The following is a 14,787-nucleotide window of genomic DNA, read 5'->3' on the forward strand; positions in this document are numbered from 1 at the left end:
GTTCCAGCATTCCGCATTTTGTCGTTTCCATCTGCTATAGTAATGTGCCATCATCGGATTGCAGAGAAACACCGCCGAGCCATAGCACGATGCAACTGCAAACAGCCAACGCACAATTGATAACATATTTTGTTTATACTTAATTTTAATTATGCTTACTAAACGAAAAACGATCCGTATTTTCTTACAAATTTGCCGGTCGCCGGTTGTGCGCGCGATCGGCATATGTTTTGTATTTTTGCCGTACACAAATGAACTCCTGTCAGAACTGAGCACTGCACAGGCACTGACGCTCAGGCCGGCCTGTTTTGAGCCAGCTTTACTAGCACAACTATCGGACATTTACCGATTTACTGGTTCAGCTGCGCAAAGGGCATTGTCCATTGATGAGCGAAAGAATTTAAGAAGAAATGCGCTCCCGAAGGCGCCACTTACGCGAAAAAACCGCGCTCGCCGTTTCGGCCAAGCATTGAACTAGCACCTGTAAAAGCGACGCCAGTGTTTTGTCAGCGAGAATGACAGCTGTGCGAAGGGTGGGGAAATGCACGTACGCAGGCGGGACAGCGATAGCGTTGCGTTCGCTGCACGAGGAAAAAAGGGAAAGGATTATTCCCTTTCCCCAACCATCCACTGCCGCGCTTGCTGTGTTCGATCGTTTTCCAAGAGCCCACAAACGCGCAGCGCAACGACGACAACGGCAGCAGCAGCAGCAGCCGCAGCGTTTTCAGAGCTTTTTGAAGTTTGGTAAACGCAAGACCCACAACGACGGGACGATAGTTTTTGGGCGTTATTATTTTTTTGTTTTTCTCAATTTCCTGCCTTTCGTGCGTGCGTGCGTGAGTGTGTGCGTGTGAATTACGCTAAAGTGAGTTTTTGGAGGCGTTGGGGAGGCTTTTGATTGTGTTTTTGGGTGTTTTTTTTTCTGTCTGTTCGAAAACTCTTGTATCGATTTACGCACCGCATGGTGGGGACGGGAGAGTGTAAGCTCCCGGCACTCCCAACGCACCCCGCGCGTAGACGTGCTGTTTTTTTTTTTGGCGAGGTGATCTCGCCGTCGCACGCCCTGCAGGGCTGGGACTTCAAAGTATGCAAAGAAGGTGGTGCATCATCGCGATTTAGCATGTTTTAAGGGGGAAAGGGGAGCAGGGAGGAAGAGATCGTGGTTGATCGGTTTAAGGGGGTGGGGGAAAGGCGGTTGCAGTTGTACAGTTTTCATTTTCACTGCTGCGGGCGCCGCCATAGTTGAATTCCAGCAGCAACAGCCCAGCCGCACACAGCCACACACATAGGCAGCGGCAGCGGCCATCTCTCGTGCATACAACAACGGAAGGTCGGATTGTTGGCGCTGCCGCTGGTGCTGGTGGTGGTGGTGGTGGTGGTATGCCGCAAGTGCCTTTCGCAAAGCAGCGAGCGACAGAAAGGTGGACCGAGGAGTGGTCGGCGGCGGCGGCGGCACAGTGAAGACACTACACTGATCACGCAAGCGGAAAGCGTTGCCCTGGTAGAGGAGGAGGAGGAGGCGGAGAAGGGTGTTTTTCGGACTCGGTGCGGTGCGGTCCCGCTGTATTTTTCGAGGATTGTTTTGCAACAAAACACACGGACACACGGATCTGCTGCAACCTGCAACCGAGGGTGCATCCAAGTGTGCCTCCCCCTCCCCCCTCTCCAGCGTATTCCCGTGGATTTCCCATTCCTTCTTCTAATTGAATCCATAATCTTACTTCCTCTCGTCCTCTCGGTCGGTCGTACCACTTCTCCGGCCAACGCCATAACCCCCTTTTCGCTCTCTTTGTCTCTCTCTCTCTCTCTCTCCCTTTCTGATCGCTCCTGGCTGTGCAGCGGCAGTAGTTAGGCAGCCGGAGGAAAGTTCAAGTGGTTCGCGTCAAGTGATCAAGCGCGCCTGTCTGCCCCTTCAGTGCTCGGTGCCCAGTGTTTGTGAGTGAGTGTGTGTGTGTAAGTGATTGTGTGTTAGGCAGCAGCCTCCCAGAGGAAACCCAATCAACCGCAGCCAAACATCATCATCAAACGTTTCACATCGCGCTCAGCCATCCCGCCAGGCCGCCAGGCAGCCAGCTCAATCGATTTGGGACGAACACAAGGAAAGCCGGGAAGAAAGGAAGACGAACACGAGGAGCAGCAGCAGCAGCAGAAGCACATCTTCGCAACAGCATGTCGGAGGAAAACCAAGACAATGGTGCCAGCCGGAACGGTTCGGCGGTGCCCGAAATAGAATTAATCATAAAGGTACGTCCCTGGGCCGCGGTTCCGCCGCGATTGCTTGTTGCCGTCCAGCTGAACCTCGATCGGTCAGTCTGCGGCCAGATGAACAGATGTCGTACGAGACTCCAAACAACAACAACAACAATAAAATCACATCATGGCCACACGGGAGACCGATATGTCACGTTCAAACACACTCCATTACCCTCCCCCCCCCCCTCCACTCCCCATCTATTCGCTGCTACAGCACTTTGCTCTAGTGTCGCGTGTGGCTCTGTATTGTTGTTGTTGTTGCTCTCGTTATTTCCTTCGCTCACTTGTTGTGCGACACACAATCGAGTGTTATCGGAGCCTACCTTAGAATCCCCCACCTCCTACACACACACACACACACCCTCCTTGAGACTCATTAGCTGACCACTAATTTGCAATTTACGTCCACTCGAGTCGAACGGGGTGACCCTGTCCCTCCGCTGATGGGCACAGCACAACGAAAGCACAACGGTTTATAATGTGTTTCTCTTTCAGCATCCTTTTTCCACGACCGCTAGAGCTGGTGGTGGCATAACCATATAGCATAACGAACCCAGCTGGGGGATGGACGGCGTCAGATCCTCCACACCCAGCGCCCGATCCAAGTGGCCGAGTTGATTAGATGTAGATATTGGGCGCAATGTGCATATCATCAAAAGTGGAACTTTCGCGAACGAGCAATGCGATTATGCATTTTCGTACGTCCTCCTCCTCGTCCCCTCGAAAAAAAAGCCCTCACTATTAGTCACTATTAGTCGCGCGCCCACATGCCCTTCTTTGGGAGGGGTGAGGGGCCACGGACATAGTTTTATATGTCGGGCGATGACTAACGCACCACAGAAGGGGAGAGATGATGAGGAGGTTGACCCGACCCGACACATGACCCTCCGTCCGGACACATGTGGAGCCCGGAATGGAAATTACAGCTGCCCTGCAGCAGAATATAGCTGCTGACCTGCTGGCTGGCTGTTAGATAAACAAACAAGTACAATATTCTCCGTGTGTGTGTGTCCAATGGGGACGGGGGACCGATGACGCATCTAGTCACACTCCGCTCCCCTCTTCCACACACGCATCTATTCCGCTCTATTGGGCCGCGGTTGATGGCGGATCAGCGTGCGCTCATCGCGTACCCGCGGAACATATCGCGATGTCACCATTTTGTAATATATCCCAACTAGGTGTATATCACCCCGATACGGTGCTATCATCGCGCAGTATCCGGATGATGATTTTAGGAGTAGCTCTCCTTCGGCGTAGTCCCCCCCCGAGCCCTATCTGATAAGACCTCGCACACTGTGTACGATCATAAGCGACCGACGATCCGTCGTAGCATAAAGTGCCCTCTTCTGCTACGCTTGCTGCTCCGTCGCTGTTTCTTGTTCTTCCCCTCGAAAGCAGCTACCTCTACCACTCACACATCTCTTCCCCACCCAAGGGGGGGGACACAGGAATCCACTTTAATTGTAATTGTTTCACGTCCACGGAGAGTGGAGAAGGGTGGCAGTGCGCGGGCGATGCGCTATCGCAATGCTTACTCCTCCGCCACCCCTCCTCCCGTCCCCCCTTGTCACAGCGCACGCTTATCTTATCTACTAGAGACGTGTACTTGTGGCCCAATCGCGGCGGTACCATTGCAGTACTTAACCGCCTAGCCATGGCCAGCTTCTAGGCCGCACCGGACAGCATGCTTTCCAAACGCCCCCCCCTCCTTCTTCGCTCAATGTGCAATGTATGGAACTTACAGCGTGTGGCACCTTTGCGGCGCAGCAAACATTAGAACAGAAGAAGAGAAGAAGAGAGTGAGAACTCGTTCGCCGTCGTCGTCGCCGCCACGTCACACAGGCCGTGGCCCTCACGCAGCGGCGATGACGACACCAGTCGCCGTTTGTCGATGATCAAAGTTTTGGGACTTCGGTTCGAATCGCAATCGCTGGAAGAAAATTTTCTGGTCTAGGAAAACTCGCCCCCATCCACCACCCCAAAAAAAACACGGCACAGTCGCTCGCTATCACATCGCCCCTCACCCCGCCGGATGGTGATGTCATCTTGCCGGCAAAAGGCGGACGTGACCGTGTTTCCGTTGGACCCGCAAGCCAAGATGGGTGATGACGACGACGACGACGAAGGCGACAATGATTGAAACCCTGGCTTGGCCACTGGTGGTGGTGGCGTGGTTTGAAACCGACGAGAGAGCTTGCGCGCTATTGTTCACTTGCGTGCCTCCCCCCCCCCCCTTCCCTCCTCTAGCCTTCCCTCATTCCTCGCTAGGCCCTTGCCGCTCGCTTGGTGATCATATCACCGGTTGCGTCTGTCTTTTTCTCCATTTTTTTTTTGCTGCGTTTTTTTTCCTTCACCGTTTTTTTATTATTATCGTTATTATTGTTGTTGTTGTTGCATGTCAGCATTAGCACAACCAGGTGCTGCTGCTGCTGCTGCTGCTGCTCGGGTGGGAGGGGTAAAATGTTGTTGTCACGGTGCGTCAACGGCGCGTACCGTGTATGCTGACCGATCGATAGCTGTGCTCGGAGTAGTAGCCGGACACAATAAATGGCCGCTGGTAAATGGTTGAACAAATATGTGCCGTCACCAGCAGCTTCCTCGCACGCTGTCACGTGTGATTAGCCCCCTGTTTCCTCTCTCTCTCTCTCCCCTTCTCCTTCCCCTCCAAGCCACTTCCGAAACGTTGGGAAATCATCCGTTTTCCGCCGGATGAAGCGTTTTGGCAAGCACTCGATTTTTAGTTCGTCAGCAGTGCAACGACATGTTGTGTGTGTGTGTGTGTGTGTGTGTGTGTGTGTGTGAATAAGAGAGAGAGAGCGCATTCGATAAAGACCTCCAATCCCTAACAGCATTACTGGGCGCTGTGTGCCATGGTCCACTGGGTCCATGGTTGCGGTAGAGGGAAGGGTGTGAAAATGAAAGCAATTCGAACGCCGCGATGCCATGATAGATGAGTGAAGGAGAGACCTCACTGTCCTTGCGCTACGGTAGTCTGGTTTGGTGATTCAGAAGAAGATTAGAACGCGTCATGACACATCCGCCATCCGCCATGTCAACGAAGTGGAAGTGCCTCCTCCCTCCCCCTTAGGTATCGAAACACAAACCGTCCTCATCGTCTCATTTCATGTTTATGCGTTACGGTGCTGCTGCTTCTGCTGCTGCGATATGATGATTGCTGGCATCGAGCGAATGCTAATTTGTTGGCATTGTTGGTCTATTGTCGCGTTTTAAGGGCGATGACGCGGATGTATTGCGGATATCGCGAGGCACTCCTAAGTCCCAAGTCACTAAGCGAACCAAGCCATCGCAGCGGCTGTCGCAAGTGTCCTACAAGCATCTTCTCGTCTTGCTCTTGCTATGTTTTGCTTACTGTACACGTTCATAATCCCCCCCCCCTCCCCTCCTCATTCTCCCTTTTTCCAGACACACACGCACATCATATTGATTATAACTCCCCCTCCCCTCTCCATGGTTATTTTTCTATTTTCTGATTTTTTTTCTCATTACAGGCCTCAACCATCGATGGCAGACGGAAGGGTGCGTGCCTGTTTTGTCAGGAGTACTTCATGGATTTGTATCTGCTGGCCGAGCTGAAGACCATCAGTCTGAAGGTATGTGCGGTTTGCTATGGGACTCCTCCCCTCCAGTTCCCCGGCAGTATCATGGAACAAAACAAAAAAAAACAATGTCTCTGTTCAATTCGGCAAAGACAAGGCCTATCGGGGGCGTGCGGGGTGATGCGTCCTTTCAGCAATCATCCGCCAGGAAGCAGCAAATAATGTGCGCGGGTCCGACTTTGCGCGGGTCCGACTTTGCGCGGCTTCCCGATCACATGATCTCGCGATCGCGGTGGCAAACGCCATCGCGCGCCGTCGTAGTGAGGTTTGCTCGATCGCTGCCTTAGCACACACACACACACACACACGTCCGAGAGCCCAGTCGGCAGTGGCAGGGGGCAGTTCAGCTCCAGCTAATGTTTACTCTCATCACACCCACCACACCACCACCGCACCGGGAGTACTTGGCTATTTTCGAATCAACGAATGCGATGGACCGTTGGCAATGAATCAACTATGATATCATCACTGTGTGTAAACCCCTTTCTGTAACTGTACCCCCCGCCCTACCCCCGCACTTCCTCGAACGTTACTCGAGCGCTGCGCTGGCCTTGTGCAAATGCGCGGCGGGCGGATGGCGAAGCACAGCCTTAAGCGCACAACACAGCAAAAAGAAGGAAGAAGGAAAGAGAAAGAGAGAGAGAGAGAGAGAGAGAGAGAGAGAGAGAGAGAGAGAGAGAGAGAGAGAAGAAAAAAAAAAGGGTGATTTGGCCGCTGCTTTTTCGTTGCGTCTACACTGACATTGACGCGCATTTTAAACATCCCGATCGCTGCCGTGGCGATGACGATGGCGACGTCACGCCGCTAACCCACAGGCCCGTGACGATCGGTCAGAGGGTGGCAGGCGATGTAGAGGGGGGTGGGTCTGGCGATCGTCCGTCGTTTTGCCCGCCGTACCGAAGCCGGCCAAGGGGTGAATGTTAGGTCGTTTGGTGGTTCGTCTCCTCTCCCGTGGTCCGGGAGTTTTTGCGCATACGGGGGCCCTCCTCAACTCATGCTCGTGATGCAATCGCCGTGGCTGGGGTGACGGCGCTGGGTTTGTACGCACCACACACACACACACACACACACAGTCCGTTGGCCCCAAGCGTGCCCCTCCCTTGTACTACTCGGGAGGAGTGGGGGGGAGTTGTTTCCAAAAAGGGTTGCCTTCTATTTTGTCGGGCCTTTTGGTTGAACGAGAAAAAGGAAAGAAAAAAAAGGTACTACCATTGCTGCTGCCGCTGCTGCTGCTGCTGCTACGGCGTGAGCGCAAGAGCGAAAGTGAGCTGGGCGAGGGGACCGTAAATCACGACACTGGTTGTGCCCGTGCACGCCCTCTATCCCTCCGCTCGCCTCTACCTCTCTCGTTCTCCCTCTCTCTCTCTCTTGCTCTGTAGGAAAAGGGAGATCACATAACCCGCACAAACGGGTCGCGTTATGTTTTTAAATCCCAAACAGCCCAAAAACTGTATCTCCGTAGGCTTATGCTGTGCGCTCAGTGATGCACAAACTAACTGCTCCGGGCGGGCCACGATGCCCGGCCGGGCGTGTATGATTTTGAAAACGAACTACCCAAGCGCGTGCGTGTGGTACTACATTCATTTTACACCGATGGAATGTTTCCCTTTGTGTGTATGTGTGTGTGTATGTGTGTGTGTCGGTGGCCTTGTTTTCCTTTCTTTCTACAGTTCCATCGCCCTCGCCCTGGTCCGATGCTTTTCTCGCCCGCTTGTCGGTTGGTTGATTTTGTTTGTTTGTTTATTTGTTTTTGCGAGCGAACCAAATCTTACACTGCTCCTCCGCATCCGTGCCGGAGGACGACGAGGACGAGGAGGCGGGTGCTGTTCGATCGGCAATATGTGAGCCCCTTATTTCGTCCCTGGCACTCGCTTGGTGCTGGCTGAAGGGTGGAGTTTATAAGCTTCGGTGCGGCTCAATTGCGGACTGGTTGGACCGGGGCGGCATGGAACAAATGTGGCGGTGTGCAACACCGTTTGTGAGTAATAATGCCGCCGCGCGCGGCTTCACGATCAATGCCCCCCTTGGCCACTTGGCAGCCGTATCAATGGGCGAAAGTGTTCGAACCCACGGGGTAGGGTGGGATGGGTGGTATCCTGCGCGCGCTGGAAAGCTGGCGTTCGCCTTCATATGCTAGCCTTGCTTTGTTTATTTACTAATCAAACGCTATAACCGTCACGATCTGTTAGTATTTGCACTCCGAAAGCGGAAAGGTCGATCCGTTCTCCCGCATCCGATCTGTGCATCGTTTGCTCTTCCGGGGTATCTCGAGGAGGATCAACAAGTTCACCGTGCAATATGCCGACCAATGCTCAAGAGACCGGGGGACGATAGCTTACGATAGTTTATGAGTGGTTTATGAGTGCTGCAACTATAAAGCTGCCATATCCGGACAGTTTAGTCGATTAGATAAGATGGTTTGCTGAATCATCAGTCATTGTAGATGCTAGTGATGATGCCATTTGGTGGTTGAGTATTGTCGTTTTGAAATACTGCTGTCACTTGCCTGTAGTGCATGTCACATGCCTGTACTTTACTACAGGACTGGTTTCCTCACGCCAGAATGCTTCTTTACTTCAACATCATGATTGAGTTGAATAGCCATCCAAACCAGCGTACCAGTTGAATGGTTCGAACGCAACATTGGAAGAATGACCGTGTTGTTGTTAGGAAGTGCATATTGCCGCATTCAACTAGACATAGTTGCAGAAAAGCAAAAGACTGCCACACCAGGAAACGACGCTACACACGCCACCGAAATACGCGGCAACGGAACCGATACCATTGCATGAGGCCGGTTTCCGCATCGTTCGTCTGTGCTTCACTGGCCAGGAATCGGTGGTTTGATTCGCGACTGTGGCGTACTGGTAGCTGGTACGGCTATTTGGTTGAATTCCACTTTCCCTACCGTTTGAAATGAAATGGAAAAGTGCTGCTAGATGAAACCATTGCCTCGCATTCCAGGTAACGACAGTGTGCATGCAGAAGCCGCCGCCCGATTTCCGCACCAATTTCGAGGCAACGCATCCACCGATCTTGATCGATAACGGGCTCGCCATTCTCGAGAACGACAAAATTGAGCGGCACATCATGAAGTCTGTGCCAGGTGGCTACAATCTCTTCGTTCAGGTAATAATCAAACCGTCAGTCAGCACCTGAATTGAATTCCAGTGAATTTATCTGCGGACTGTTTGGCTGTGTAATCTCCCCCACTACAGGACAAGGAGGTGGCGACGTTGATCGAAAATTTGTACTCGAAGCTGAAGCTGATGCTGGTGAAAAAGGACGAGAGCAAGAATAATGCACTGCTGGTGCATCTGAAGAAGATCAACGATCACCTGGCGACGCGAGGCACCCGTTTCCTCACCGGTGACACGATGTGCTGCTTCGACTGTGAGCTGATGCCTCGGCTGCAGCACATTCGCGTGGCCGGCAAGTATTTTGTCGACTTCGACATACCGGTAAGTGGAGGCTGCGCATCGTTTCGATAACGGATAATGCATCGTTCTTTCGTTCGGTTTCGTGCGTGCGCTTTGCAGAAACATTTGACGGCCTTGTGGCGGTACATGTACCACATGTATCAGCTGGATGCATTCACGCAGTCGTGCCCTGCTGATCAGGACATCATCAATCACTATAAGTTGCAGCAGGTACGTAATCGAGCCCATCGAGCAGCACAAGCTGCCAAACGAACACTGCACTATCTTTTCAATTTTAGAACTTTTCCTCTTTATCGAGCTCTTCGTCGCTCGTGCTTTCTGTACATCGTTTCCTACTATAAACAAGCCTTCTTCTAAAACCTGTAACTAATAACTTATCTAAAACCTGTAACTTATTTCGACTCCTGTTCTATAAGCTAGTCTTAATTAGTATGTTATTTAACCTTCGCTACTCTATCTCTACTTTGCATTACCAAGTGCACCTATTCACAATGCCTTCGACATAATATACTAATGTAAATCTTTGTTGTTTCTACCATTTTTATGTTCATTTTTTATCCCAACCATTGGATACAAAATCGATCCATGATTTGCAACCATTCTGCATTCTCGCTCTCTTTTCTCTCCATTCATCATTACCATCATGAACCACGCCGTCATAACCAAACACCTCGCATGCGTGCTCGTGCGGGTGACGTATCGCTCGGGGTGTTTCTCTAACCACTTGGGTGGGTGGTTGTTTAAATACTCGTCTGCCGTCTGTAGGCCAAAGGCGACATTAAGGTACGTTTTCAACACTAGACCCTTTTTTTTACTTCTGCTGCTGTGAACGATCGGTGTACTGTTTCGTGATGATTATTACATGCGCGTGATATTTGTGCAATAGCTAGAAAACCAAAGCAGGAACATCCGGCAGGACACGCTGGTGCATATGATTTACACTATTCACAGACGAGGACAGGGCTGAAGCGGCAAACAGACAAAATTTTCATCGCTTATTCAAATGATACTAGTTGCTCAGTGTTAGATATAATCATAAAATAGCGCAATAGCTTGACGTGCATCTTTCGAAGAATGGCTAGCTATTTTCGCTTCCGGTGTTGGATAATGTTTTAGCTAATAACGAGTTCTTGGGACATACAATTTTCGATAAACCAAATAATCAAGATCTGGATCTAATTCGTTTTTTTTTGTGTTAGCTGAAGTGTTGTGGAAAGTTCATCACGGGGCATGAACAACATATGTTGCCCTTTTATAATTTAATGAATCGCCAAAATCATTCTAACGTTATTAAGCCTGATACTACCCATGCCTGTGCATCATGATTTAGCTTTATTCGTTTTGCTTTTGAATAACATGGCGGGATTTCCGTTTTGCGTGTATGTGTGTTTTAGCCTTGTGATGCTTATACATCATCTAATCTTTCTCATGGTTTGTTCCTGTTCCAGATGCTGAAAATGAAAAAACATGAAGAACTGGAGACACCAACGTTCACCACGTCTATTCCGGTAGACTTAAACGACCAGTAACCGGAAGGCAGCTAGAATAATATAAGCAACAGCAGAATATAAAAATTAAAGACACATAACGAGCAATGGGGCCGCCAGTAACAGCACGATACCGCATAGGACGCTCCAGATCCTATCGCATCATTCAATAGTTGTGAGCATCGAGCTGGCTATCAACAATCCTAACTGCAATGGCCTACACTATGATTGGACGCGCATTGGACCTACAAGAAAAAATACGTACAGAGACTGTTGGTGTGGAGTAGCAGTAACTGAACTATTGTCCTTTTGATAAATCTATTGTAAAGTAGGGCTCAGTCACACCGAGCATTAGTGTACGAAAGTGAAAAAGCGATGGCGAAATTACGCCTTTAAACTTCCACAATTTACTGCAATGGCCGCTTGCAAAACTGCAATCGAGGCGAGGTGTTTAGTATCCGTCACTCGCGAATTCAGCAGCAAGTTTGCAACGATCGCTTACACGCTTCCATTACTAGCCTAGAAACCCGTTTACTGGCAGAATCAGGGCAAGGTCGAACCGTTTTGATGTGCCTGGTAGATAGAGAACGGCCTTAAATTTACACGGAACGCCAACAACGAAGCAAAATCACAGTTATCTTATCAGTCGCGGTATTCAGTTGAGTTGCTAGACTAGTTGTGTACATTCAATGGTTAGAGTTTAGGCTTCTTAGCGGTTAATTTTGCATATCGCATGTTACGTTTACTTTTTTCCTTCTCTTTGATTATGGTAAAGGTAGGGCACTATGGTCCCTCACCTCTTCTCCCTATCTTTAAAGCGCTACTATTCGATGGAGTTAAAACAAAAGTGTTATTGGTCTGAAGGTGAGCATCCCTGCTCAAACCCGAATTGAAAATAGAATTTTGTCGCCGTAACGGCTGCACCGCAGAGTGCTGAAATTATTATCTGCATCTGTTTCTGTTCCAGCTCTTATATACAAGCAATTAAATAATCAAACGTTTTTATCACTGTCAGCAAATTTTGTATGTACTTACACTTTTTCTATACATACTGCGTAGAGTCGGTTAAAGTACAACGCAGCCATGTTCGTAGGTAAATTTAGAATGCGATTAGACCAGGAAGTAAAGGAATTATGTGTTTTAGATGATGGACGGTGTCTTTCACTGTGCCCTTGCAAGTAAACCTATAGTGCTTTTATTCAAACGTTCCCCTTCCATGTTTGTAATGTTTTAACTCGTTTTTTCGTTTATGTTCTTATTGGTTTAGTTGGCCTAACGGTCTGTTGGCCTAACAGCATTTGAATAATACAATGCGAAACTAGAAGCGTCCAACTGGGCAGTATTGATATTGAACAACTTTCTGTGAATTATGGAGCAAATTTTGGTCTATCAAACTTCATCGTTATTAGCTGCAGAATCCGTTGATTTGATTAAATTACATAAATTTCGCTATCCAGAATTGCAATCACAAAACTTGAGATGTGGCAACAGCAGCACTAAAAAACAAGGGATTTGTGAAACAGAAAACAGTATACCATGCAGGCAACATTTGAACTTTTGATATAACGAAACTTTACCTTATACACACGGCTGCAATTTATACAAGCTCACATGTAGGTGTACTTCACATGCAAATCTCTCGTGGTTAAGACGTTTCGGGCCACATATAGCTCAAGGTGTAGATGGTACTGTTTTGGTTCCGCGGTGGAGGTACTTTTTGTTTCGGTTTGTCGAGTTGCGCAACTCTCTCACAATGTTTGTGGTTTGCACGCGGCGGTGAGACTGAAAAGCTGGTCGCAACGCACGCAACGGCACTTAGATAGCTTTTTTTTTTGTTGCAAACAGTGAATGGTACAAATCGGACAGTAAACACAATTACGTTACTCGTTCAGTGCAAGTACATCATTTCTGATGGTTTTAATTGATTTTTTTAAATTTTGCAAAGATTCCACTATCGTTATTTCCGTTAAAAAAGCAAGAAGTAAAAAAGCAGGCTTGAATTGATTATAAGCATTATATTTCATCTTATACTTCCCATTTTATTTCGTACCAAATTTTGTACAAAATGTTTATATCAATACAAATAAAAACGTGGAAACCTGAGCTGCATTGTTGCTTAGCTGGTACCGTAACAGTGTTGCACCCTCGGTTACCTGCTCTTTGTCGTATTTGCTTTACTGCTACTGTACTTCCTTAGGAATGGTAACTGCCGTTCGTACACATCCGGCGGCAGTAGCGCCGTCAGGAACAGATGGGTAATGATCGCCGTTAGGCCCCATACCGTTTCCGGACCATTGAGAAAGACTGGCGAGCTGTAGTTGGTGCGGAACTGCGTGTGTTGTCGATTTTCGGCGCGCGAGTACGTCTCGATCGGCACCGTGAACACCTTGGCGACCTCGTCCGTGCTCGGTTGCAGCTGCTCGGGGCAATAGTCACCGAGGCTGCCCACGACCGGTGTAACGGCCAGATCGAAGGCTGGCACGATCGGGTTGCCACAGCCCCACACGTGCACCGTTCGCTTCGAAATGCCGGTCTCTTCTTCGAACTCCCGCAATGCGCAAGCCGCATGATCGCTATCGGTGTCGTCCTTCATGCCGCCTGCATGCCAGAGCCAGGAGAAAGCAAATGAGAGGGGGAAGAAGATGTGTTTAGTCCAGCATTCCCGATGCATCACCGCCGCCCACACCAGTTTGATCGATTGGTTTGCTTACCGGGGAAGGAGACTTGCCCCCGATGACTTCTCATTTTACTCGACCGCAGCGTGTACAGCAGGCACACCTTACCGTCCACCAGACAGAGTGGTATTAGGACGGCTGCCTCTTTCGCAACTCGATGCTTATTGAGCTGTATCTTTGGTAGGGCCTGCAACCGTGAGATTATTTCTCGCTGCCTCGTACCGTTCGTCAGGAGGGCGGGATGCAGCAGTTCCGATGCTTTTCGCAACATTTTCGGCTTCGGTGGTGGAACAGCAAAAGTTTTCCACACTGCGTACCTTCCCTCTTTTTTTGTTTGGTTGCCCGCTTCACGCTGATTACGTAAAATTGTTGACCATCGTTAACGCGACCACATCATCATCATTCTGGTGACGTAGCAATCGTAGCGAAGGAAATTTAGCGCGCTGTACGTGATGGCAGCGGCGGCGTCGGAGGATGTCCGCGCTAATGTGGTTGGAAATCCCGTGTGTAGGGGACCGACAGCGAGTGGCCCTTCCTTTGCCATACCTGTTCAACAAAAGGTTCCTACCTGGCTAGCCAGCACCTGCCAGGCGATCGGGAAGCTGCCACGCTGTTTGCGACACAACAGGTTGTGGTTTTGCATCATCGCCAATCGGACGTGGAAAATTGGTACCACATTTTCCTCTCGACCAGGGTACAGGAAGTACACGGTTCGCTTCCGTAATTCCGTGGGTGCTACGATTGAACAGGACTATTGACAAACATTGGTTGCTATAAAAAAAAAACCCCATACTCCCCCAATGTGACAGTTGACGTTTCGCGTTCTTAATCATTATAGCAACATCGTTCCGCTGACCGATTAAGGGGAATAAATAACTAAAAACTCCCATCATTCAAGGCGGCCACCATGCCATTGGCAAGGTCAATCAAGACGCCGAAATCATCCGCTGCAACAACTGCATTCTCGTCTGTCTGACATCAACCCGGAACCCAAGTCGGGCGCATCCCGAGCGCACCCGCGCGTTATAGCAAACACTACACCGCCCCGGCGAGAACATAACATAGAGCGCAAGCATGCAATCGTAAAATCTTTGGTCGCCCTGCCCTCGTGCGGTATGTAGCGCCACCGGCGAACTCTAATGGCACCGTGGGGTATCCGCTCCTATCGCCAGTCATGCATAGGAACGTTCTAAATGCACCAACGATGCGTTCGAAAAACCAGATGTTGCTGTACACCCCCGCGGGCAGATTCTGATGTTGCTATTGTTGCTGGTTAGCCGCCATCACGCGCGCACATATACGCACACACACG

General features: G+C 49.8%; 3 protein-coding genes across 7 annotated transcripts in view; 1 reads left to right on the plus strand and 2 right to left on the minus strand.

The window, feature by feature from the left end:
• Window positions 1–269, minus strand: part of LOC125949727 (uncharacterized) — a 5,415-nt gene extending 5,146 nt beyond the window's left edge. Inside the window, exons 1-2 of the mRNA XM_049677047.1 lie at window positions 160–269; window positions 1–95 (exon numbers count right to left, since the gene is read on the minus strand). The exon at window positions 1–95 is cut by the window's left edge and continues 115 nt beyond it. The gene's annotated coding sequence lies outside the window, so the exon portion shown is untranslated. The remainder of the gene's footprint in view (window positions 96–159) is intronic.
• Window positions 1–12,903, plus strand: part of LOC125949776 (chloride intracellular channel exc-4) — a 221,450-nt gene extending 208,547 nt beyond the window's left edge. For 2 of the 5 annotated variants that reach the window (XM_049677124.1, XM_049677116.1), the window contains exons 2-9: window positions 842–865; window positions 1,840–2,244; window positions 5,766–5,867; window positions 8,838–9,002; window positions 9,092–9,334; window positions 9,413–9,523; window positions 10,079–10,096; window positions 10,762–12,903. In XM_049677124.1, coding sequence (XP_049533081.1) covers window positions 2,170–2,244; window positions 5,766–5,867; window positions 8,838–9,002; window positions 9,092–9,334; window positions 9,413–9,523; window positions 10,079–10,096; window positions 10,762–10,842 — 795 coding nt within the window. In that variant the 5' untranslated portion in view covers window positions 842–865; window positions 1,840–2,169 and the 3' untranslated portion in view covers window positions 10,843–12,903. Of the gene's footprint in view, window positions 1–620; window positions 866–892; window positions 1,502–1,839; window positions 2,245–5,765; window positions 5,868–8,837; window positions 9,003–9,091; window positions 9,335–9,412; window positions 9,524–10,078; window positions 10,097–10,761 lie in introns of those variants that run through there. The other 3 variants (XM_049677130.1, XM_049677140.1, XM_049677148.1) reach the window with 3 other exon arrangements.
• Window positions 12,824–14,781, minus strand: LOC125949842 (mitochondrial coenzyme A diphosphatase NUDT8). Its single transcript, XM_049677269.1, has 2 exons — window positions 13,512–14,781; window positions 12,824–13,398 (listed from the first exon to the last, which is right to left on the minus strand). The coding sequence occupies exons 1-2, from the start codon at window positions 13,744–13,746 to the stop codon at window positions 12,950–12,952; spliced, it is 684 nt and encodes a 227-aa protein (XP_049533226.1). The 5' UTR covers window positions 13,747–14,781; the 3' UTR covers window positions 12,824–12,949.
• Between the last annotated feature and the right edge of the window lie 6 nt (window positions 14,782–14,787).

The sequence above is a fragment of the Anopheles darlingi genome, chromosome X (assembly GCF_943734745.1).
Source record: "Anopheles darlingi chromosome X, idAnoDarlMG_H_01, whole genome shotgun sequence".
Lineage (NCBI taxonomy): Eukaryota > Metazoa > Arthropoda > Insecta > Diptera > Culicidae > Anopheles > Anopheles darlingi.